Source organism: Festucalex cinctus, chromosome 1, assembly GCF_051991245.1.
Source record: "Festucalex cinctus isolate MCC-2025b chromosome 1, RoL_Fcin_1.0, whole genome shotgun sequence".
NCBI classification, from domain to species: domain Eukaryota; kingdom Metazoa; phylum Chordata; class Actinopteri; order Syngnathiformes; family Syngnathidae; genus Festucalex; species Festucalex cinctus.
In genome coordinates this window covers 10,232,355-10,259,383 of record NC_135411.1, presented here as the reverse complement: position 1 = coordinate 10,259,383, position 27,029 = coordinate 10,232,355, and the positions used below count along the sequence as shown (strand labels likewise).

General features: G+C 39.7%; 1 protein-coding gene across 1 annotated transcript in view; it reads left to right on the top strand.

Annotated features, from left to right (window-relative positions):
• The window catches only part of pax3a (paired box 3a), a 46,261-nt gene extending 23,206 nt beyond the window's left edge, over positions 1-23,055 (top strand). The window contains exons 6-10 of the mRNA XM_077515359.1: positions 8,031-8,230; positions 11,287-11,452; positions 12,470-12,693; positions 17,793-18,056; positions 21,894-23,055. Coding sequence (XP_077371485.1) covers positions 8,031-8,230; positions 11,287-11,452; positions 12,470-12,693; positions 17,793-18,056; positions 21,894-21,911 — 872 coding nt within the window. The 3' untranslated portion in view covers positions 21,912-23,055. The remainder of the gene's footprint in view (positions 1-8,030; positions 8,231-11,286; positions 11,453-12,469; positions 12,694-17,792; positions 18,057-21,893) is intronic.
• Positions 23,056-27,029: the final 3,974 nt, after the last annotated feature.

Here is a 27,029-nt window from a genome sequence, read left to right as displayed (position 1 = left end):
ATGTTAGCTTTAAGTTAATGGGCTTTTGTTAGATGAAATTATCCTCAAATTCGACTTGTGTATGTATATTAGGGATGGGCGAGTACCCGGTATCGGGCCGATACCAGCCTTTTTTCAAGTAGTCGAGTACTCGTGACCCCGACGAGTACAAGCAACTGATGCTGACACGACACGTTGAGTGAGTCCTCCTTGCCTCCAGCAGTTTAACACCATGGCAAATCATGAGGACCACTACCTGTTTTGACAACAATGAACCCACGAGCATCGGAGCATGCCTGCGTTTTTCACCAAAACTTCACCGGTTTCGAAATACTTGACAGCCAACTTTACAACAAACTCTGCAGAAGATGGATTATTTTTGTTTAAAAATCTCTTTTCGTGATTTAAAAAAAATAATAATTATTTATCAAAATGTACTACTGGTATCGGCACTTGGTATCGGTGAGTAGTGAGGGTCTGAGTATCGGTATCGGTCTGAAAATAAAGTGGTATCGAACATCCCGAATATATATGAAAATTTTAGCTGAGACTGGCATGCAAAATCCCCTTTCCCATGAGTTCTGACTGGATCCGCTTCTAACTACGGAAAAGTTTTCTTTCTGGTTGAATTAAAATTAAAATGGCTTACCTGAGGGTGAAAGTGGTGGTAATGCACCAGAAGTATTTGCCAACCACCAAAAGAAAGAAAAAGAAGAAGTGGCAACTAATGCGACGTATACAGCTAGCTTGCTAAATTAGCATACAGCTTTGTTGTTTTGACAAAATTGTTCCCAAAATTATTCCAAAAGAGTCCAACTCGTTCGTCATGTAAACATCCCCTCAAAACTTCATTATGTAACGACTTTGGAGGCTGTGCTGTGATTATTTCTAGTCGTCCGTCTCACGCTAACACAAGCAGGCTAGTTAGCGGCCATTTGACTGGAACATGCCGCCTGTTGCTGCATCCCGCGCGGGCCCTCCGCTGCTCGCTTTTGTCCCTGCCCCGAGGGTGGACGTGCCACCGTGAAAGTGTCACCAAACCGCACCACAAGTGGAACTAAATAATAAGCGCAGCACACCGGGCGCGTACAATGCCCACGCGGTGACGTTGGCGGACTTGTTTTGTCAGCGGTATTAGACGGAGATGCATCTTTCAATGTCGCGTCACCCGCTAGCTCTTTGTCAAGCGCCTTTGAGCTTTTTCACTCCATCTTTTTACGTCCATCATCCTCATCAGCAACATCCCCCTACCGCTTTCCCATGCAGGCAGCTGCAGGTTCCTGCATGGGGGCTCTTTAGCAAGTCAAGTGAGCAGCCCGCTCACTCCCATTTTTACCCCCCCCCCCCTTAACTGTTAACCCCAGCTGAGCCTATAAGCTGTCAGTTAACTATTCTTTTCCTCCCATGCATCTGCTCGCTCGGCCTCTATGTGGGCCTGCCAATATTTTATTCAGGGCGCCGACTCGCACTATGAGGCGCGCTCTGAAAAGGGCCCGATCTACTTCCCTGGGCAAATAACTAGTTCATTTGTCTCTTCTGCCCTTTGTTTTGCATTGCCAACACATGTCACAGGCTCAATTACCTTCTCTATTAACAACCCTTGGAGGAAGGGCAAGCCGGCCCCTACCAAGGCAAAGGCTGTAAAGTGGCCCATATGCCGCACTTCTCTTTTCCTTTCCGTCACTATCACTTTTCATTTTCGCTCTCACTGTTCACCGTCTCACTTGGATGCTTGCTTTCATAGTAGTCTGAGCATATGATCGAATAGAAAGCGTCTATTGTTATTGTATCAGGTGCAGTGTCAAAAGGAATTGGGGCAAAACTCCATGTTTGTAAAAACAGAAGATGGAAATAGGAATATAAAACGTGTACTAATGAGACTATATTGTGTTGTGAATAACACTAAGGCACAATGGAATAATGTTACATGTACAAGTAGTTGAGTCAGGAATATTTAAATATCAATATTTCACTTTTTTTTATCCTCATTATAACCCTTTATGGGGGATAATAATAATAATAATAATAATAATAATAATAATAATAATAATACTCTGCTGTATTGACGTGTGTTGCATTCACAAAAATAAAAATAAAAAATAAATGAAACTTCAGTTTTTCCCAAGTTTTTGGCGGCTTGTATATATATATATATATACACAAAGAGAATATATATATATATATATATATATATATATATATATATATATATAAAGAATATTATTTCAAAAAAAACTTTTTTTTAAATGACGCCAAAATAGAATATATATGTTCCATTAAGTGAGAAAATCAGAAAAACATTTTAAAAATTATTTCATTTCACAGGAAAACATCCATCCATCCATCCATCCATCCATCCATCCATCCATCCATCCATCTTCTTTACCACTTACACCTCACCAGGGGCGCGGGGGTGCTGGAGCCCATCACAGCTGGCTTAATGCAGTAGGCAGGGTACACACTGCTGAACTGGTTGCCAGCCAATCACAGTAACAGGAAAACGATATATGAAATTTAGAAAATCTGAAAAAAAAAAAAGATTCTGAAAAAAAAAAGAACACTGAAAACAGAAACTTCAAAAAAACAAATCTGGGGAAATAAATAAATAAATAAATAAATATATATATATATATATATATATATATATATATATATATATATATATATATATATATATATATATATATATATATATATATATATATATATATATATATATATATATATATATATATGAGCCAGATGTGTGCAGAAATAGGTGGACATTTCTTACAGCCACCTCGCTGGGCTGTATTTGAACTCGCTCCTTGTCTGTAGAGTCAGAATCATCTTTATTGGCTAAGTATGTCAAAACACACAAGGAATTTGTCTCCGGTAGTATCAGCCACCTTATTATTACAAGTAACAAAAACAAAACATTTAGGACCTGACACACAAGTACAGAGTTTTGGTGTGGATGCAAAATGTTTGTTTGTTTTTTTCATTTCACTTTTGCCGGGGCCAGAGGATGTAATAGACATCTGTACATTTTGTGATACTTCAAAGCTATACTCGGTCGCATTCAAGATTTTATTTCCGTGCATGTCTTTATTTCCCGTTGTTTATTCTCTGTGGGGTGCATCAATGCTACAGGTGCAGTTAAAGGAAGTGGATGTTCCTCTAATTATCCTAATGAACCCTCAGGAGATAATCTCCCCCGGTCTGATCAGCGTCGAAGCTTCAGTGGCAGCTCAGTAACATAATCCGTCCATTTTTCAGGCATAATATCGGGCCCCAACAACTTGCTAACCTGTTGAATTCACAAATGCGAAACATGAGCCAAAGTCTCCGCTATCAATCCAGTTGTTGCATGCTTGTTATGAGCCGATTAACCCGCATCTTATAAATGTCTGTTTTACGGCTAATTCTGCAGTAGCCCCAATTTCCGCCCCCGCAGTAATAATCTATCTTTCTATTAAGATTCTTGTCGGCCAAACTGTGAGCGGCCATGAAGTATTTTCCAGCTCCCCAGAGCTTTAGCTGCAGCGTAAAATTTGATTTGGGTGTTTAAGTAAGGAGGGCGAGGCCTCCCTTTGTGTGTTTAGGATCCTCTTCTGCCGCTTGTTATGGGGGAATGTGTGGGAACAAATTTGCCACTGCGCGCAATCCAAAGTGTCCTCGTTGGGAAGGTGGCGACGCAGCGGTGAGATCTTCAGGTGCCACCAGCCTCCTCTCCGAGTTCACCCCCCACAAAAAAAAAAGAAAAAAAAGCCAATGCCCCTCAGGCAGTGGAGGGAGGGGATGAAGAGCTGCTCCCCTGCTGTGCCCCTCTGCATCCCCCAGTGGCCCTTCATGGACCCCTTTGTGGCCCAGCCCTCCCTTCCACCCTTCATTCCCCCACTGCAGGACCCCCCCCCCCCCCCCACCTCCTCCCACTCACTCCCCTGCTGGGCAGGTGACAGGCCCCTGAATGCGGGCCCGGGCGTCCCTGATGGCTCCTACAGATGGAGCGTGGTAATCGGTCCAATGGAGGCCTGCCATGGGCTTTTCCCTGAGAAGATACAAAGGCTTGGCCACATCACTTCCACAAAAAAAAAAAAAAAAAAAAAAAGAGTGAGAGGAAGAGTGCAAAAGAGAGCGCAAAGCAGAGGATGACAAAAGCAACACTGTCATCCGCCATTAGGATTCCGTCTGTGATGGAGTGTTTTCTCTAGTTTCTAATAATAAAAACAAGGAACAAGAGGGGAAAGAAAAATGAAAGGGGGGGCAAAGGAGGCAGGATCCACCCCCACCCTGCAGTTAACATGACTTACTGTGCCAATGGGGAGCGCTTTATGAGCTCCCCATTCCCTCCTCCAGGAATCCATTCTGCGCCGTCCTTACTTTTGGGACTTTTTTGTTTGGTGCTAATTAAGGAATGTTGCAAATCCCCACCAAAGCAAGGCTAATGTTTGGAGAGTATCGAGTGATGTTTTCCTGCAGGCCGCATCAACAAACCACAACTTCGTAGTCGGGGAGTATTTCAGCATTCAGCCTCAATCGCCTGTGCTAACCCTCATGCTAGCTAGCGTGGTGCTATTTTTTATGTAATAAACCCTAACAGAAAAAAAATACATAAAATAAAACTAACATTTTAAACACATTAACGTTAACATAATAAAATATAAAATGGTTTCTGTGGATCTCACTCTGCCTCATCTATCCTTCCCTCCTTCCTCTCTTTAGTTTTTCCTCTGGTCTCTTGAGATCTCTTTAATTTGTTGGAATTTAGAGGCTTCTGGGGTTGGCGTAAGACTTTGATTTTGTAACCATGGGGAAGGCAGGAAGCGTTTGGTCGGTGCTGGATTTCACTTTGATTTATCTTTCTTTTCTTTTTATCTTTTCTGACCTTTTCTCTGGTCTCCTGACCATTTGAACCTCACGACTCTGGCGAGACTCTGAAGTAACTGTTTAAGGTGAAGGGTAATGGGATTTTTATTAGGTTTTAGGTGAATTAATGAGTATAAATTTACATGTATAAGCACGCACGTGCACGCACACGCATACGCGCACACACGCACATACGCGCACGCACACGCACGCACGCATACACGTAAAAAAAAAAAAAAAAAAAAGAGCAATGATGATAAGACGTTGAATCGCTAAGACTACCGAATGAACAATTCTGAGCTCTCTCTCGAAAAAAAAAAAGAAAAAAAAAAGAAAAAAAACATAATAAAATAAAAATCCTTAAAAAATAATAAGTGAAAAATTTTACGTTTACAAAATTAATGAAACTTTTTTTAAATGAACTAGTGCAAAAATGTTCTTCGTTTTCGGCACTGCTAGACGACGACCTTAAATGTTTATTAAATGGATGGAAAAGATGGACTCTACTCGCTGTAGCGGGATGTAAAGCCACCGGCGGCCATCTTGCGTTGCCACTCGTTACGTGCGCCTAAATCAAATACACTGATTTCTTTCACAGTGAAAATGCTACATTGTGTATGGTGTACAGTTTTATCAATGAGTCTGGGAGAAGGACTAAATGCACATTTTATCAGTAAGAATCTATTTACAAATGTTCTCTGATAACACAGCTGTCCGGGGGCCAGATCCAGCCCACCACATTATTTTCTGAGGCCCGCAAAAGCAAATCATTTGTCAACTGCCATGACCGTTTATAAAAGCTGTACCAAAATTTTAAATCGTCGTGCGTAGTAAATAATAACGTTAAGATTTTGCAATAATTAATTTTGTTACCATTTTTAAAGTCACTTAGACAACAATTCGATATATTTGCCTTCTGATATGAAAACTATTAAGTCATCAATTTGTTGTGCATACTGTATGGAATAATACGATGAGGCGATCAAACATTTATTTGGTTTGACGATCATAATGGCCCAAATGAGCCGTAACTAAAAAGTAGCCTGCGACAAAATTGGGTTACATGTCTTATAAAGTGCATCTCGGTGTGCTACTCAAAAATTCGTCTGCATCATGTTGTCAGACGCATCAACAATGGTCGATTCCGATGCATTATTATTATTATTATTGTTATTATTATTGTTATTATTATTATTATTATTATTATTATTATTATTATTTCTTTGAGAGGTTCTCATGACTCCATACAGAGATCCTGGCGTAAAACATGCACGATATTTTCAATGTAAAACAAACAAAAACTAGTCAAGAACAGTAGCAGCGCAAGATGGCTGCACTCTGGCGCTTCAGCACAATTATTAAATCATAATTTGTCAGTTAAGGTGACGCGAGGTAACAAATGTTCTCCTTTTTTTATTTATATGTAGAAACATATTTATCAAATATTTATAAATAAATAAATATATATATATATATATATATATATATATATATATATATATATATATATATATATATATATATATATATATATATATATATATATATATATATATATATATATATATATATATATATACACACATATATATATATATATATATATATATATATATATATATATATATATATATATATATATATATATATATACACACACATATATATAGTACACTGCATGACTGGATTTAATCCTTCTCAACAGGAATTCAAGACACAAATCCACTTTAGATGTTGCAAACTTGGCCAACTAAGGGATGGAAAATGTATCTAATTTTAGAAGCACTAATTGTACTTCTTAGTTGAGTTGAGTTTGGTTTATTAAAAGGACAGTGTACAGTAACATTAAAAAGATGGCTGCACCAGATTTAGCAATATGCTAATTTCCATCTGTAGTCCTCATAGTCTGTCGACTGTTAACAGTTGCTGTGTTTAATTGTGGATGGTTGTTTTTAAAATACTTTTTTTTGTTTGAATTTTTACCTCACAATTTGTATTTTAAAAACCTTGCACACCAGAAAGACACAAAATAAAAATAAAGAAATAAAACTAATACTAAAACTAATATAACCTAAACAAAGTTTTTTTTTTTTAAAAACCTAAAACTAATAAAAATTAAAAAAAAAAAAATTCTGAAAACTAATTAAAAATTAAAAACAGAATCACAGCCCTGGTAACAAAGACCTCTTCCCAACATCAGGATTTTCTGCGCCGGCAGTTCGCATCACCGCCGACTTCCCAGGGCCCAAATCCGTGTGTAATGACTGCCTGGTCAGACGCACACTAGCAACCGGCGCAAACATTTCCTGCTTGGCTCCAGCGGCAAGGGGAGATCCCTGTGAGCCCCCTATCCTTGGTCTACGTCTGACTTTGCACTTTTTAACGAAAGTGCAAATCTGGAGAGCGGGATGAAAGCGAGGAGTGAAAACAGACAAGCCTCTGTCTTGGTGTTCAGCTAACCTTCTCATTTCTTGTTTTGCATTGTCCAAAAAAAAAAGGTGCAATGAACTCGAAGCGGTCCCTCCGGAGTGGATTTGGGAGTGGATTCTTTCTCTCTGGAGTCCATCTGTGTCGGACACATTGTGCCAGACAGTCTTTGAGCGAAAGCCTGCGAAAGGCTGAGACGTAGCAGATGCATGTTTTAGCGACTGAGAAAGAGACTGCATACGTGTAATTGGGGACAATGGCGGGCTGTCACGCTAGTTTGCGAAGCCTAATCATTATTTAATAGACGGGTAACCTCCTCCCGCAAACAATGTAATAGTCCCCGTCCTTTACTTGAAGGCCTTCATTGATTCACGTCTTCTGCTGAATTAGAGCCCAAAAGCCGTCCCTCCGTCGCCCACTCGCCTTCAACTGAACAAACAGATTAAGAAGCACCTGCAAAGGGCCGAGCACCCTCGACTCCGGGACCCTGTCGGGATCGCGCACAGCATGGCTAAGACCGGGAGAGACACAGTGTCCCGGGGAAAGGGAGCCCCGGTGAGATCGAGCCCTCTTTAATCCGTGTTCAAGCAATCTCCGGCTTTTGATCCCTTCAGGAACCACCGAGGAGTTTAAAAGGAGCAGGCCAAGACAATTTAAAGTGGCTCCGTACCATGCGCTGCATTCACTCAAACCTTTTTGTCTCCGATCTGGCTTTTGTATCACGGCTTAGCGCACCCCTGCGGGACTCCTCAAGTAACACTTTATTTGTTTTCCAGCCAGTCACTCGGACGAGGGCTCCGACGTGGACTCCGAGCCGGGCCTGCCCCTCAAGAGGAAGCAGCGGCGGAGTCGGACCACCTTCACGGCCGAGCAGCTGGAGGAGCTGGAGCGGGCCTTCGAGCGCACGCACTATCCCGACATCTACACGCGGGAGGAACTGGCCCAGAGGGCCAAACTCACCGAGGCTCGTGTGCAGGTTGGCGCTCGCCCGTCCGTCTCCCCCCGGAAATCCAATCTCGACTGTAGTGGTGAAACTGAATACAAAAAGTCACGGTGCGGATCGGCTTTGATTTGATTTTGATTTGATTTGATTTATTGAACATATAAACAGGCAAACAGCAGAGATTTATAAAAAACAAAAAACGAAAAAAAAAAAGAAAAAAAATCCCAAGAAAATAATCAATCAATCAATCAATCAATCAATCAATCATAACTTACATGTTCAAAAGGGAGTAGGAAGAAGTTAGAAACTTATCTACTCCTACCCCTTTTACTAAATATATTTAAACTTATTTCATTATTATTACAATACAAATTTACTATTTTTAAAATAAAATATATAAACCAAATAATGGATTTGAGTCACGAATTGGATCATAAAAAAAAAAAAAAAAAGATAAATAGTATCTCATTTATTTAGTAAATAAAAAATTTTTAAAAAAAAATAAAAATGTCTAATATTTGTGTTTATGTTTTGGATGTAGTAACACAACTTTAAGTGCAATATGAGGCAGAAACATTTTTATTATATGCATTAAAGTTGTGTTGCTAAAATCTAAATGACTGTTTGACATTTTGGTTTAATGTTTTTTTTTTTTTTTAATGGGCAAAGTGTTTTATAAATAAATGAAAACAAAGTTATATTTAGCTTTTCTTTTTTTTCTTCTTCTTTTTTTTAAATAATGAAAAGCCCGCAAAGTGCAATTAAGTCACATTCCCTAACACGGAGAGTGAATTACAAAGTAGCCTTAGTTGAGAATATTTAAAAAGAATTAACGTAAGCCAGGTACCGGCTGTCAAACCGCTGATCTATATATGTGACTGGATAGCCGATAGGCGAAGACTTTTGAGGTCACGAGGCCGCCATATTGCTCCTCCTAAGAAACGTTTCTCAGTATACGATCCTATACATTTACAGTATCGAAATTGGATAATATTTGAGACAGCACTTAGTAGAAATAGCATGATTTATGGTGTTTTAAATTTATTTAACACAAACAAGAGGACTTCAGACATTTTACAACTTGCCTTAAATACATGTATAAATTATATGCTTAATGCTGTTTAGTACAGAAGGAAACTTGTATGTATGTATGTATGTATTTATTTATTTATTTTTACTTGTTAAAAAATACTGACCACCCCGGCACAACCCCCCACTGCCTACGAGCTGTATACAGTAGTATGCTCGCGAGGTAGGAGTAACAAGATGGCCGCCCTGTGACTTCATCGGCTTGCACTGGTGTGTGTGGGCTATCGGCTATCCAGTCATATATACAGGTCAGTGTGTCAAACTCATTTACCAGCCAGGCACGCGTTGGTAATGCTAACAGCTAGCTGCTAGCCGCTTACGTCGAAGACTTCTGCCGCATCATACAACAACGGCGCAATTAATTAGCGACTGAATATGATTTGGCGATAGCGTTGTGTTGATGTTAGTGGCAACTATAATGTCAATCAAATGCGACAAGGAAATCTTAAATGTCTAAAAGGGAAGTCAAGCTATAGCCATAACGCTACGACGTAAAGTGAAAGTCTACCAAGGCTAATTGCATTGCCATGAATGTGTCATTTGGTATATTTTATTTTGCAGTTAGCATTAGCGTTACGTCGTGTTGCGTCGAGTATGTTTCGGCTTCCTTGACATGTCTGAATGGTGTCAACAGTGAATGCGCCACATATCAATGATGATCCGTTGCACCACTACTGTCAGGCGATGACTGGCTCTGTTATGGATCATGCGGGTGTTAAACGGCCTTGGGATGTTGCCACGCATTCCATACAGCCGCTAGACATGTGTTAAATCCTCAAGCCCCCCCCCCCAAAAAAAAAACCTCAGACACACTGCACCCACTATACGTGAAGGACAGCTTCCTATTTTTGTCAGCGGCGATGTAAAGATCCCTAAAATACATCACGGCTAGTTCAGATGGTGTGCTGATAGAGGCTTTAACAGCTGGAACAGCCCTCCGGCTTTATTCGAACCCGGTGACTGGCCGCAGTACACAAGGATGTCTGTGGTTTCACTGCACGCTCCACATGTTAAGATCTCTATCAGTTCAGCTGCCTGTAATGACACAGAGGCTTTTTTTTATGAAGTGCTGAAAAAAAAAAATCAACTTTTCTTTAGTGAGGTCATCAGATAAATCAGTCTTTTTCAACCTTTATTGAGACAAGGCGCCCATTTAGAAAAACCTCATGGCACACGACCAAAGAAAAATGTCACAAAGATTATGATTGAAATAATGATGATGTCGTCGCAATTTAATCACAAATTAGTGTGAAATCTGGGCCTGCTTAATTCATCAAAAAGTGGATACACTCGCAGGAAGCCATGATTTATTTTGTTATATGAATGGCAACCGGTTGGTATGTCACCCCCCGCCAATCCATCCTCGCCCTCTTGAGATCTGTTGTAAATGGGCAAGTTTTTTTTTTTCCAGGCTCACACTATACTCCCCTTTTTTCCCTCTCCCATCCCCACGGTCTTCCTTATGTAAGATCTCGGGGCGCTGAAAAGCGAGTGCAGAAAAGGCCTTTCCGTCCTGTCTTTCTCTGTCGGTCACTGTTTTTCATGATTCTTCGACTAGTTGCTCCTTTCAAGTCAGTTTCGTTGTTTTGGACGTGTACATGTGCATTGGCAATAAAGATCCGCTCATTCATTCATACACAAGTTCTATCTTCTAATGGGAGAGCATTTAGGTTGTTCTTCCTGTAAATAGTTGAACAAAGAGTTGATAAATACAAATTAATACATTCACTGCCATTGACGAGTAAACTCGTCATTTGCGTTTTTTCAACGAGGATGGGTGGGGGAGTGTCTGATTACGCTCCACTTTAAATTTCAACCTTTTAAACAATATCCTGTGCGTCTTGAAAATGTCTGGCAGTAAATTTCCACTTCAAATTTCAACCTTTTAAACAATATCCTGTGCGTCTTGAAAATGTCTGGCAGTAAATTTAAGTGGAATAGTTGATTAGTCTCTCTACTGTGGCATGGCCACTCATTACATTGTGTTTCCTCCTTCTCAGGTGTGGTTCAGCAACAGAAGAGCCCGGTGGAGGAAGCAAGCGGGAGCCAATCAGCTGATGGCATTCAACCACCTCATCCCAGGCGGCTTTCCGCCATCAGCCATGTCGGGCCTGCAGCCGTATCAGCTGCCTGAGAGTCCCTATCCCGCAACTTCTATAGCTCAAGGTGAGCGCCTGTTGAGAATATCATTTTATTCGGTAAACCTGCACATCAGTTTCAGTATGCGATCAGTTAAAAAACAGTTCTTTGCAAATATGACAAGCACAAGTTCATTCATACACAGCTTACAGAACAAAAACAAGATTTTCGAAAACATGCTGAGAATCAAGCTGAGCAAAAATAAACCCTCTTTTCGCCATCTCGGGGCGGCCATTTTGCCACTTACTGGCGACTGAAAATGACATCACGGTCGCTCAGTGCTCAAGTAATGACCAATCACGGCTCGCCTGTTTTCTGAGTTTGGCATTGTTGATGTTCGCAAGCTGAGCTGTGATTGGTCATTACCTGAACCCTGAGCAAGTGTGATGTCGTTGTCAGTCGACATGTGACAAAATGGCTGCGCCCCCTGAGGTGGATAAAAAAGTGGGTGGATTTTGCTGCTTAATTCATATTCCATAAGTAAATTATTTATTATTATTATTATTATTATTTGTATTATTATTATATTTTGGTTCCCTTGCAGAGCAAAATAAACTCAGCAAAGACACCTCTCAGTATGATGTCATGCTGCAAACTACAGTCACAACATCAACATATTGTTAAATGACACAATATTAAAAGTATACTAAATATTATGATGTGTGCGTGTAAAATATTTTTGATATATTGTTACTATTTGTCTGTCCCCACATCATCCATTATTTTTACATATTATTAACCAATTTAAAGTGTTAAAAATAACTCAAGAATGAATATATTAACTCTTGTGAATCTAATATGTTGTATGACTCCGCCTCTTCCATCTATCTGCGGGAGCTGCGTGGAATTATGCTGCCTCAAGATTGAAAGTGGATATATATTTTTTTTAGGTAGAGCATTCCAGGGTGTCGTCCAGCTGGATTTTTACATAATAATGAATGAAATTAGGTTACATTTGAATTGAGTAAGCCTGTTTTGTTAAAAAGAATAAATGTTGAGCTCCACTTGAATATGGTTGTGAGTAATTTCTTTTACTGTGAACAGCCTCCGAGCAAGCCAGCACGGTCCACCGACCGCAGCCTCTGCCGCCCACATCCGTGCACCAGAGCGGCCTCAGCTCATCGTCCAGCGCTCAGGACGGGGGCTCGGCGTACTGCCTGTCCTCCGGCCGTCACGGCTTCTCAGGATACTCGGACAGCTTCGTGGCGCCGACCGGACACGCCAACGCCGTCAACCCCGCCGCCATCGGCAACAGCCTCTCACCTCAGGTTGGTCCTACATGTTGTCTCGACATTGATGAGAACTTCGTTGGTATTGACGGAAAGGTAGCGTCTCATTTGTGTTCATACGGACGGCTTGATGAATTTGCAATGCGGCAAATGTCAGTCTTTCCAAGAAGGCGGCGGGTAAGAGTGCGGTAGGAGCACGGCGGCGGCGGCGTGATGACACAAATCAAAAGTGAAAAGACAATTATGAGCGATTACACAGTCATCAGGCTCCATCAGCGGCTCCCTACCAGGCCCGAAGATGGCCTAACAGGCGGAAAACGAGCTTTTAGCCTCCACAAAGGGTGGTCCGGCCCAGATGCAATGCATGCTGGGTACTAATTCCCATGAGAGGGAATCTCAGCGTCCTGTCAGACGCAGATAAAAAAAAACAAGTGCCTCAAGCTGGTTTGTCGCTACTAAGAGTTTGGATGTATTGAAACATGAAGGAAGCAGGTGGGACTGCAAAATGAGTTTTTGCTTAATTCATTTGTGATAGCAAGATGAAAGATGAGGAGGTTTGATAAACCTTTATGCTGCAAATTTGTTGGTCTGCGTGAGACGTTTTAGTGCATTACACCTTCAAACTTGAAACTGTCCTTTAGGATGAACTCATCCACTCGCAGTGTCACCTAGCGACCGGCGTGCCCGTAAAAAAAAGGCCAAAGGTCATGCGGCCTACTGGCTGGTTTCAGCATTAACCCCGCACACGAGCTCTTGCGTGGATACGACGCGGCAGGAATGTCAGTCTGGAATTGCAATCACGTATTTGCCCGGCGTCTTAATTGAAGGGAATGAAGTAATCTATCCTCTTGTAACGCGCTGTGTAATTTATGCAAATGAGTCACTTTGTTGGCTAATATCTTTTAATTTGTGTATTCATTGCAGCTGTTTGAATGCATACCGCAACGCAGTTCGCTTCATTTCCGATTAGGAAATAATTAATTTTCCGATTTGGGCTAAATAAGAGAGCAGGAGAGATTACGGTCAATGACATTGAGAGTTAATGAAGACTTGAAGAACTTCACAGTTTGGCTCGTTTTCTGTGAAAGGAGTTGTTTGCAATTTTCACGCCAACAAACAAAAATTCATATTGTTCAAATGGTCATCATGATTTGACAGCAGTATATCATAAATGTAGTGTCATAAATGTATTTTTTTTTCATAGCTCATTTTATAAATATGACAAAACATGATTCAAAATGTTTTTTTTTTTTCAGTGGCAAACTCCCTTATTTGCTTATCTGAACTCCAATTTTGCGAGTGAGCCGGACTTGTCGTTGCTCTCCATCCGTGAAGAGATTCATATGTTCAGTTAACTCCAGATATGGTCATATCAGGACCCAAGTGACTGATATGGATAAGGTTGACTTTAGATGAGGGAGATTGTTGTCGGAGAAATTAGAGCGCCGCGATCGGAGCGGTCGCGGCCTCGTCTTGGGGCGCGAGGTCTCTGGCATCCCTGTGCTGATCTGGCGCATACCGAAGCGATCCGTTCTCACCGAGGAAGCGGGCGGCTGGGATTTGCACCCCGCTGAGACCTAATCCCCGGAACAACCTCAAAACAGACACGCCATCACCAACTGCCGGCGGAGAAATGTCGGACGCGTTGGTATTTGCTCTACACGGCCACTTGAGGAAAGGAAGTGCGATTTGTAATTAATTGAAATTACTATTTCATATTTAAACAACAGGTTTTTTAAAAAATTATTTTAATGGTGAAATTATATATTTTCATTTTTATTTAAATGGAATGAATCAGGTTTATACTTCTAATGTCGAGTCTAATAGGCATTTACTTTTATTTTGTTGCTGAAATTAGAGTAATAGGGATGTGTAATAAAATATGTCAATGTGGCAATTCACAAGCCAAGAGAAATCTCAATCTCTCTCTCTCTCTCTCTCTCTCTCTCTCTCTCTCTCTATGTAGACATATCTCTCTATAGCTAACTAGGTAGCTAGTTAGCTAGCTTTTGCGTTATCTCTCTCTCGCTCTATGTAGACATATCTCTCTGGCTAACTAGGTAGCTAGTTAGCTAGCTTTTGAGTTATCTATCTATCTATCTATCTATCTATCTATCTATCTATCTATCTATCTATCTATCTATCTATCTATCTATCTAGACATATATCTATCTAGACATCTATCTAGACATTTATCTCGACATCAATCGTATCTATACACATACATTTAATAAATAATAATACCAAATACTTTTAGAATGTGGACCAGCTGATATGATGTGTACAGTCCAAACTTGTTACACGACATATTTATTATTTCTTTTATACTGTTCACATGAAATGCGATGCCAGCAAAAAATATATATATATTACAAGTAAAAAAAATACCAATAATAAAAATCAGTGAAATTGCTTTTCGATGTAATATTTGGAATTGTAAATAACTTTAAATTGGACAAAGCAGTTTCAGTATGATTGATGACTGTGTTGGCGTTGGTGAAATATTGTGATAATAATTTATCGTGAGCTGGTAATGTTACCCTTTTTCTCACACTGATCTTTATTCGTTAAATAGGGGTTAACGTGAGGTGACAACAATATGTGAGGGCTGATTATCGACAGATAACGTATATTTGCATGATGAGAGCACACGTGCCAGCTGGCCGCCAGTTTGGGAAGCCTTATGATTTCAACATCTTACAGCCTGAAATCTTGCTGTTGCCTCTCACCTCTTCTTTTCATTACACAGAGTGTAACTCTTTCCCTAGTAAGCAACAACACCCCGCCCCCCTCGCCTTTATTTTTTTATTTTTTTATTTATTTATTTTTTTTAAAGACAATTTCATGACTGTTTCTCGCGCAAACCTGCGCGCAGCTGTTGGTGATGTATCACCACCGGCTGACATCAGAGCAAAAACTGCAAAGAAAATACGCATTTCAGTTGCGCTACGGTTTCTACACATTGGCGACGTCTCACACTCTCATACACGCACGCGCACGCACGCACGCACGCACGCACAAACCCCTGGCCCTCGTTCCCACGTACCCTTTTGGCCTCTCGGCCTCACGAGGACACGGTGATTTTCGGGCATCAAGAGATTGTGAAAGAGGGCGTGTCTTTGAACAGACGCACCAGTCTGAGCGCAGACATAAACATAAATTTCGGACACTTCAAAGTTGCAGAAGTGGCGTATTTTCAAATGGTTTGACGAATATATTTGACGAGATTATACGGGAACTGCTTAATAACTGAATGTTTCCCACACAAAACAAGGTTTATAGTTAATGTTCTGCCTTATTCTGTGGCTTTTTGTTTTTTAAATAGTTTTAAAAATTAGGGAATTTCACTTGAGGATGAGTAAAGTATTTTGCTTTTTTTTTTAATCTCTCTATTTTGCTAGCTCTCTCTTGCTATGTCGTTATCGCTCTCGTTTTTGAGCTCTATTGCTTTCTCTCACTCAAACTATCTCTCTACTTCATTCTAACTCTTTCAATCTCTCTAGCTTTCCCTCTCTCTCGTGCTTTATCTATGTTCTCTCTCTTTATTGCTCTCGCTCGCTCTCTCTCTCTAGCACTCTCTCTTCTTTCTTTCCATCTTTATCTTTCTATCACTCTCTTTTACTCTCTTTAACTCTCTGTCCTGTTTCTGTCGTTTCATTCTGTTTCTCAATTTTGCTCCATATCTCTTTCTTGTCTTTGTGTCTCACTCTCTCTAGCTTTTTCTTTCTCTCTGTTTCACACTACGTCCCTGTCGCTCACTCTACCTTTCTTTCGCTCTGTCACTCTCCTTCAGTCTCTCTATCTCTATTTTTGCTCTGTCATTCCCGATCTCGCTAGATTTTACTTGCCATCTTTCTCTATCTCACTTTGCATATCTTTCTCTATTGATCTTTGTCTCTAATTCTCTCTCTCTCTCTCTCTCTCTCTCTCTCTCTCTCTCTCTCTCTCTCTCTCTTTCGCTTTCATTCTATACTCTATCTCCATCTTCCTCCCTATTTCTATTTCGCTCTCTATATTTATACCTTTAAATTATATATCTTATATAGGCCTACCAGTATTTTAACTGAACTACTAACTGAACTCCACATTCCACCATCACAATTAGTCTTTAAAGTTAAGTTTAAAGTTTTTTTTTTTTTTTTTAATTATATGTATATAGCCATGGAAAAAAAGGAAGAGAGTGCCATGTTTTTCTTGTTTATTTTTCATGTCTGGTGCCACTAAAAGTGTTTCAAGTGACTAAAGAAGTGGCACGTGAAATGCCTTAAAAGCACCATTTTTAGCTATTTATATAAGAACTTAAGTGAAGTGATTTTGGTTATAATCAAGAAAATATCTCAATTAGCTCTTAAATTCAACTCTTATGAGCTATTCTTGTTGTCGTTGATATATTGGTCCAAAACCAAAACAAACAAAACAATCTTTAATTGTACTAGTCATTTAAAATGAACGGGAAAGTGAAGAAACAAGGGTTTAAAAAAATGTTTGTTTTCTACATATTATTATTAACATTTGGGAATGTATTTTTACACTTGTTTGACCTAAATTCTAATTTATTTTGAAGTAAACTTAATAAAAAGACGCCTAGCTCAGTCTGCAAGACTTGTGCTTCCAGGGGGAAAAATAAATAAAAAAATAGATGTTGGAGTGATTCGAATCTGCTTGCTTGCCATTTCTGCCCTGGAGCAAGTCGTCATCCCTAAACCAACAATATCTTTGAAATTGTGGAAACAGGCACTCATGTTGACATTCTGTGTACAGTGTTCATATAACATCTCATGCTTTACATACTGATATACAGTATTTAATTACTGTTTGAAGCAAACCACATTCTGTTGGCGTTTTCTTTGTGATATGTGGATAAAGTTGAATCTAATCAAATCTTGTATAATTGTGAGCAGCGACAAAGAAATGATATTTGCTCTGTCCAAAAGTCTGACAATGAAACTCAATAAAATCCTTCTTGTATGTCAGTGAAGCAGAATAAAAAGAAACCACATGTATGAGGTCCGCCAGTGTGGTCTGACAATGAACAATGATGGCGCCTCCACTTCTCCGAGCCCACCTGAGAAGACTTGATTGAATGTCTTTCCTTCTCCATTCTAATCCCCTTAGCTTCCTTCTGTCTCTCCCCACAGGTGATGGGCCTTTTGAACCCAGGCGGGGTGCCTCATCAGCCCCAGAGCGACTTCGCTCTCTCCCCTCTGACCGGAGCCTTGGAGCCGAACGCCGGCATGGCCGCCAGCTGTCACGGCTCCCAAAGGCTGGAGGCTTTACCGGGTCTGACCGGCATGCCCGCCCTGCCAAGCACTCAGTCGTACTGCCCGCCCTCTTACACCTCGCCAGCGTACGCCGTCGACCACCATCCATCGTACCAATATGGACAATACAGTCAGAGCAAGGTAGGCTTGCAATCCATCTAACATTATAGAAAGAGAACCTCAGTTTTCGTGAGTAAAACACATTTGTGTGAATACCAAAGCAATATTTCCCATAGGAAATCATGTAAGTCAAATTAATCTGTTACAGAAAAATATTAACCAAAAAAAAGAGGTTTTATGGCAAATAATTCTACATACGGAAATTAATTAAAAAAATAAATTGACTAAAGAAGTGGATAAATGAACTTTTTACATTTCTTAGAACTACAGGATTATGAGTCAATTTGACACACACTTATGATTGGATGGATGGACGGATGGACGGACGGACAGACGGACGGACGGTCAGACAGACAGACAGACAGATAGATAGATAGATAGATAGATAGATAGATAGATAGATAGAGCTCACTAACTAGTAGGGGTGTTAAAAAAAATCGATTCGGCAATATATCGCGATATTACAGCTCGCAATTCTCGAATCGATTCAATAGGCAGCCGAATCGATTTTTAAACATCCATTTTTGATGGAAAAATAATCAACAAAACATCTTACTTAGGGTTAGGATTCACACCTTAAGCATGGAAGAATGTTATATTAATGGAGCATGAAGTCTAAATATTTTATTTCAATGCTGTTCAATCATGAAACAGATTACAACCTGTTAAATACAGTGGCTCACAGTTATAAGAGTGAAGTTTCAGATAAATTAATAATACCTTTTCATACAAATCTTACAGTGTGCATTCACAAGTTTACTGAATAGTATTTTCTACATTTGAGTAAAAAAAATCACAACAATCGATTTACAAATTCGTATCGGGATTAATCAGTATCGAATCGTGAACTATGACTCGTTATACGAATCGAATCACCAGGCGCTAGGCAATTCACACCCATACTAACTAGCTATATAAATATAAAATATAAACATATCCAGTATTACAAATAAAATATAGGCCTATGTACAAAAATTGACAGGTAAGTAAAGCCATAGCTAGCTAGCTAGCTAACGAGTTAGCTAACTAGCTATTTCACTATAGCTAATGAGCAAGCTAGATAAATAAACAAAATGAAACATGAGAAATAAAAATGAAGCAAGCACTTGTGTTTCATAAAATGTTGAGAAAATATAAACATAAAAAAAAAACCATATGTATCAATAGATAGGTAGAGCCATAGCTAGCTAGCTAGTCCAGTAGCTAACTAGATAATAGCTAACTCAAAAGCTAGCTAACTAGCTACCTAAGCGACCTAGTCCCACAGTTAGATAGCTAACTCAATAGCTAGCCAGCTAGCTAACGAGTTAGCTAACTACTAGCTAATGAGATGTTGACTATATTATTATACCGTATATATGTGCTCCTTGTTGTGAGGTGAGTTGAGTCACCTGTCCACATACAGCGCTCGCTTGTATTTCAAGGCATTGCTGTATTTCGTTGACTGTTTTTTTTTTTTTTTTTTTTTTTTTTTTTTTAATGCCTACTCCCTGAGAAAATGTACAAGTTCTCGCACCCACTATAAAAGTATCTCATTTGTAGATGAAGAGTCAAACAAATTCAAACACATTTTATACTTTAGGAAAGGATCCGCTGTTAAAACAAGCGGCATTCTATTTCTACAAATATGTATCCTCATATTATACTATACGTAAACTTGTCTATTCGTTTATCTCCGGCTCGATTGAGCCATTTGGTTTTGGATTTCTGACTAACATAAACCATGTTAATTGCGCCGACCCTTCTGATGAGTGACCGTCTCAAATGGGCTGGCCCTGCGCTGCAATTACATGTACGACGTACATTGTTGGCCTGCTTACCTCCGTTTACATTACGCTCATCAAACCAGCCACGTAGCTTGACGCCGAGGCATTTCGGTTTTCCCTCGCTGTCCTTTCATGACCTCCCGTGATGATGAGCCGGCCCATCGGACTCGAGCGCGGCTCACCTATCCATGTAATGACCCCCGTGTTGGCCTGACTCAAAGCAAGGAGCCACTTAGCCAAAAGTGTGTTTGACAGGAGGGAGGAGAGCGGGTGGCTCCTCGTGGGGTACGCGAGCACATGTTGACTGGCCCATCAGTGGCAACATCTTGATCTCATTAATTTAGCCCGTCCTGGGAGAGAACCGCATGTAGCTTTTGGGGCAGGAGAGGCATGTATGTGTGTGTGCGCGTACATGAGTTAAGGAAGGGGCTCTTTAACAGGGGGCGATTATGACCCTTGGCAGGCCCGTATTGAAACCATGTGTCCAACAGGAGGTCAGATTTAGTTATTGATCAACGGAGCAGAACTAGAGAGATCCAGGCGGAGGCTTTGCTGCCTCTACCAACCATGTTGGGTTCAAAGGAGGTCTCAAGAGATCCCCAAAGCTCTTCACCTGTTTTTGGAGGTTTATTGTTCAACCCACGACCCCACTTTCCATTCTCACCTGCTCTTAAATGCTTTTTTTTGCTCAGCTTCACACCTCTCAGAACAGAGGTGGCAAAAGCACTCATGCTCTGTACTTAGAAGTGGTTGCCGACATTTCATGACCAATACCCCTTTTTTTTTTTTTTTTTGACACAAAATGTTTCCTTTTTATTAGCTTACGTGATGTTCAGATAATACAAACAATTATATGTAACATATTACTGTTTAAGAGCTTGCCCGGCTGTTATTAAATCGTGTTCCTGCAGCTTTGCTGGCAACGTTATCTGATTTAAAAAAAAAAAAAAAAAAAAAAAATGCCATCTAGTTAGCTTAGCTAATCTTTTTTGCTAATATGGCCAGCTTCTCAACACGCAAATTTCCACCCTTTTATTATTACATCATGTTAACAGAATGGGGAAAAAAAAAAAAAAGGTATATTACATTTAACGTTATGCTGTTGAAGAGCTTGCCCGACTGATATCAAAATAACATTCCGGTAGTTTGGGTAACAATGTTAACTGATAACCAAAAAATTATGTTAGCTAATAATTTTTGCTCAAATGGCTACCGCCCCCCCGTGTATTATTACATAATGTTCGTAGACGTAGAATAAAAAAAAAAAATTAAAAAAAAAGTTACGTGTGAGCTACATGTACCATATGTTACATGATGTAACATAATGCTGCTGAAGAGCTCGCCCAACTTTGATGTTATCAAAAGATATTGCAGTAGGCTAACAATGTTAGCTGATAATAATAATAAAAAAAATAAAAAAAACGAAATTAGCTAAACATTTTTGTTCAGTCCGGATAACTTCTCCACACTCCCCTCCCCTTTTATTACCGGACATAAAGTTCATAGAATGGAAAGAAAAAGAAAAAAAAACTGCTACATTTACTATATTTCTCTTTTTGAGCTAGCCTGACTGATGTTATGAAAACATATTCCTGTAGCTTTGCTAACGCTGTGATGATAGCATAAGTTAGCTGCTGCTAGCGCTACTGGTCCTAAAAAATCTCAATCAAGATCTCAACTGCAGTTAACTATTTATTACATTTTGTCATTAAGCAATGTAGATAAAAAATAAATAAAAATAGCAACCCTATTCTGACAAAATAAACAGAAGTAAGTTCAGACATCTTTTATACGGCGTTGTCCACATAAACTGAGCCGATCGAAACACGAAATTGTTTCACGAAATTTGCGTGTCCACTTGAAAAGTAAAAGTTATCCGTTTGCCTGCATGACTATTTGGAGGCCAAGTGACTTGACTTGACTTGACTTGACTTGACTTGACTTTATTGATCCCTTTGGGATGGCTCCCTCCGGGAAATTTACATGTCCAGCAGGACACCATAATGCACCACTGTTGTACTCTTATTACCTCCCACCCCAAAACATCATTCATCATTTAACCCTCATTTTTTTCTTCCCTTCTCAACCTCAGGTGCCTTTTATTATCTAAATCCACCTTCTCCTCGACATGAAGGCTTTCCTGACCCCCATCATCACCCCCCCACCAGACCCCCAACCGCTGCTTTTGCCAACCACCCCAAGGCTGACCAGAGGACTTCCACAGTGTGAACGAGATGCTGGTGGAGGGGTTTCATCGTGGACTTGATGGCGGTCTGGACGGGAATAATTAGGACCAAAGCTGCATGCAGCCTCTCCAGTTACCTCCGAGGACCGAGCCCGCTCGTTCATGCTTGGAGAGGATAAGGAAAAGCAGGATTGGGAAGTGGGGGGCCGGTGGTGGTTCCTTAATACATTCAAGATTCTGTACTTGATTTTTGCAACGTGAGGCGGACTTTAGTCCCATTTCCTCCGAGCAGTGCATTGTTAAAAGTTTGTAAAATAACACTTGGTGCACAGAGGGCGGCGCCTGACACAACAGAATCAACAACCCATCTAAACAACTGTTTTGTTTTGTTTTGTTTTTAAAATGGAAGTCTTTTTTTTTCTTCTTTTTTTTGCACTCTTGGACCAAGTTGACCAAGGATGAATGGATTTTTTTTTCTCCGCGTCAAAAACAGGCCAGATGTTCTTGTGAAGGCTGACAACGATGGAAAAGACATAAATCTACCCCAATGTGGTTTCTCGTTGAAGACAATTTAAACATGTCACGTGTGAAACGAGACGAGTAGACAACCCAAAGAAAGTGCAATACCTTCATACCTCATAAACGGGCGCAGACCACATGTTCACGACGGTGTCCGACAAGAAATACTCCTTGATTTTTTTTTTTTTAAGCGTTATTCATTTTGGGTTGTATGCATGACCAATCAGGGGAACTTGTTAAAATTGACAGAAATAGTCACAAAGCCAAAAATGGAAGAAAATAATTCTCTACAGGTGAACACATTTGACAGTTTTTTTTTTCATGTATTGAATTAATTTTCGTCAGGATTTTTGTTCCACTTCTTATTTATTTAGTTTTGCTCACGTGTTCGGTGTCTTCTATCATCACATAATCACAAGTGCTTAAGTCTTGAAAAAAAAAAAGTTCATTATTCATGTGTTTTTTTGTTTTGTTTGTTTTTTCCTCAAATGATTTTGTATCATTCTCCTTTGGCTTATAGATGATTTTGTTTGAAGACTTTTTGTGTACAATACAGCACTATTTACTATTTATAATAAACAATGTCAAAGAAGTTGTGACTTTATGGGTGGATATTTTATATGTACATTGTTATCCTTTAATCGCAGTTCATCGATTGGGCATTGACATAAAATATATATATATATATATGATGTGTTATAGTATAATTAGAACAAATATAATAATAATAATAATAAATGTAAAAACAGGCAGTAATAACAAATTAAAAAAAAAAACATTCATGCTTGAGATTTTTTAAAAATGACTAAAGCTATTGTGCTGTTAGTCTAACGATTTATCTTCTTCAGTATTTTTCCTGAAGCCATCACAATGTGAACTGAACAACTGGTGCCCCCTCCTGGAGCACTAAATCATAAATATATCCCATTTCATAACCACTCCTTTTGGACAAATTCCCGCTCTCGAGGGGCTCCTTCGCACCCCGTGATGACTAAAGCAGAGCTGCTGTAAATCACCCGGACGCCCTGCGGCCCACAGACACACTTGGAAGTTGGACATCAGTCACTGACATGACTGCGCGGGGTTCAGAGGCATTTATACCCCCACTGCCCCACACCCCCCCAAAAAAAGGAACGAAGAAACACCGTTAGCCACCTCCACAAAAGGCTGCAAATATCACTGCTGAGTTTTTATCACTCCCACTATTTTTTTCTTCTCATGTGGAGGATTGAGGGATCAGGTGTGCAGCTGTTAGCGTCATTCATGTGTCAAATGATTCAGTCTGCTAGTGTGGGAATGTTATTTTATGATTTTATGTTGTGTTAGCTTTTTTTTTTTTATTTTTATTTTTTTTATATATTGTATTTATTTTTCAAGACAATATAAAAATTTATTAGTTCAACAATGGGGAAAATTGAAAATACATTTAAAAATATGTGGTAATTTATTTAATAAAATTATAAATAATCTATGAAAAGCCCATGAAATAGCAAGGTAAAAAAAAAAAAAAAGAAAAAGAAAAGATAAACCCCGTAATGTATGAATTTTGGACGAAAATACAAATACATGATCGAGTGAATCTGCGATAAGTGAGCAGTGAAGTAGCGAGGAGGGACCACTGTATTTCCTTTCAGTATAGTATAGTATAGTATAGTATATTTTCAATCAGCATTTGTAAATAACTGTACGGTATAACGTTCTATGAAATACATGCACAAACATATATGCTGTACAGTCTTGTTTTTAATGATGTCATAATTTTTTTTAATTATTTTTCATTATTTTTTTTTAAATATACATTACAAATTTCATTTGTCAGTTGATTTTATGTTTGATCTAATTTTTAACTATTGTCAGAGTTTTCAGAATATCCTTTCATTTTCCCATCCATCCATCCATCCATCCATCCATCCATCCATCCATCTTTTATTTGTTTTGGTATTTTGGCTGCCAAACCGATATCGACCAAACTTTAAAAATTGGCTCGTGCATGAACCGTGATTCTTTCATTTCTCAGCACATACGCAAGAGTTTGCTATTCATGGAGTTTTGAAAATAATAGCTGATTCGAATTACGATTGCGCTCCATTGAGCGCAGTTCTATTTTTTTTCTCTCTTAAGAAGTACTCAACTTTTAATACACAATGACTAAAAAAGTGCACGAGTGAAGCTTTAGGGCGGCGTGTCAGTCAAGCGGCAACACACTGGAGACAACTTAACCTTTGACCTCGGCCCTCTTTGAAATGAGTAGACTACTTGACCGGAGGTGACAGCAGCCCATGAGTCGGTGCGCCTTCCAAAGCACTCAAATTGAAAGTGAAGTAAAGCGGACAAAGGAGTTGAAAAAGAAATGTTTCAAATGGGAAGAAAGGCAGCCAATGCTTTGAATCACAATGTTGATTGTAGGCTAACTTTTTTTTTTTTCAAATGGAATGTAACCTGAGAAAGAATAAAAGGAACTCAAGGGTCTTCTGATATGAGGTGTTCAATAGGAAGCTAATTTTTATCAGTACAAGAAAAACCATATCGGAACTTTCAGCATGCGTCTCTTAAAGTGATGCACTTCCTGCTGTGTTGGCTTTGTGCTTCTCCCTCCATGACACTTTCTTTACCTTTTGATTCATTTGAAATTAACACTCAGCTCAACCGTCCAGCACAGCTTTGGACATGAACCAGACGCTCCCGTCTGCTCTATTGTCCAGATGCCAGCGGGCACCGCGTCAACAACTGCTCGCTTCCAGCCAGACGAAGACCAGCAGCGCTACGACAACGCCTACGTTTTACATCTTCTTTGTCATGTTCTCTTCAAGTGTTTCAAAAGAAGGCACCGAAAGAAGGAAATATTTGTTGGACTTGGATAAAAAGTGTAGCCTGTGAGGCATACCTTTGCCCAAAACAGGTTGGGTCTAGGTGAAAAAATTTCTCCAAGGAACCCCCTATATTTATTTATTGAAACCTATCCTCTATTATTTGTTGAAAACTCTTCTATTCCCGCTTTTGTACTAATGCCAAAGCCCTGTCTAACATAAAATGATTGTTTTGGTGCCCTCTTGTGGTATCTTGATGCCAAGAACGATGGTGAAGTGGGAGGCGGAGCTTGTGAAGTGAGCTGACTTGAGTTCACTGCCACCATAGAACACGTGATAAATATATATATTTTTTTTTTGAGTGGGCTACCACAGATTAATGGCGTTCCCATTCATTTCAATGGGGAAAGATGAGTTGAGATGTGAAGTGTAAATTAAAGAACCACTGAATTCAATTTAGCGATTTAGTTTGTTTTATTGGCAAGACAGTCCCCATATGTAGCCTATGTATTGTTTTTTTGATGATACAACTAGAGCAATTTCATCCATCCATTTTCCGAACCACTTATTCATCACAAGGGTGGCAGGGCTGCTGAGCTTATCGGGCGGTAGGCGGGGTACACTTTGAACTGGTTGCCAGACAATTTCAGGGGATAAATAGTCAAACAACCATTCACACTCACAATCACACCTAAGGGACAATTTAGACCAGGGGTGTCAAACTCATGTTCGCTCAGGGGCCACATGGAGGAAAATATATTACCAAGTGGGCCGCATAGGTAAAATAACTAGTGTTGTTCCGATACCGATACTGGTATCGGCAGAGGTGCCGATACTGCTTTAAAACAGTGGTATCGGTATCGGTGACTATCGGTGACAGCTTTTTCATGTTGAGGAAAAAAAAAACCTTAAGTATCGGTATGGTATCGGTATCGGACGATACTGCAAAGCTTGGTATTGGTATCGGTATCGGGACCCAAAAAAAGGTAGCGGAACAGCACTAAAAAAACCTTAAGTATCGGTATGGTATTGGTATCGCCCGATACTGCAAAGCTGGGTATTGGTATCGGGAGCCAAGAAACGGTATCGGAACAACACTAAAAATAACGATATATAACTTAAAAACGATTACCGTCATTTATACACAGATTTGTGGACCAGCCCTAAATTACGGAGCTCAACTGTCATCGTGTTGCTCCGAAGAATAACACAAATGCAAACGGAACGGGGCGACACTTTGCCGGTATACGTTCCGGACGTGTTAAATCGACCCATTTTGCATATATATTGTTCCCAGAATGCATTGGGTGGCGCAGTTAATGACAAGGACAAAATCACCACCAGACATTAAGAGAAGCCCAGAGCTGTAAAGTGAGAAGTAGTTTGTTTGTTTGAATCCTGTATTTAAAATGTGCATTTTCCTGAGTGAAACCGGCAGACCGGGCCTTTAAACAAACCGTAACTTTAAGCTGTATGTAAAATAATGACATCCAGGACGACCCCCGTACAAGTTGAATTGCTCATCTGAGGACTGCTTGTGAAATCACAAATTGTATATATTTTGATTGTGGCCGGCTGATTAATTAATCTGACGTTACAATTATTATTATTTTTTTTAACTTTACAAAATCATCTTGCGGGCCGGATTAAACTGCTTTGCGGGCCTGATCCGGCCCGCGGGCCGTATGTTTGACACCCCTGATTTAGACTCTTCAAT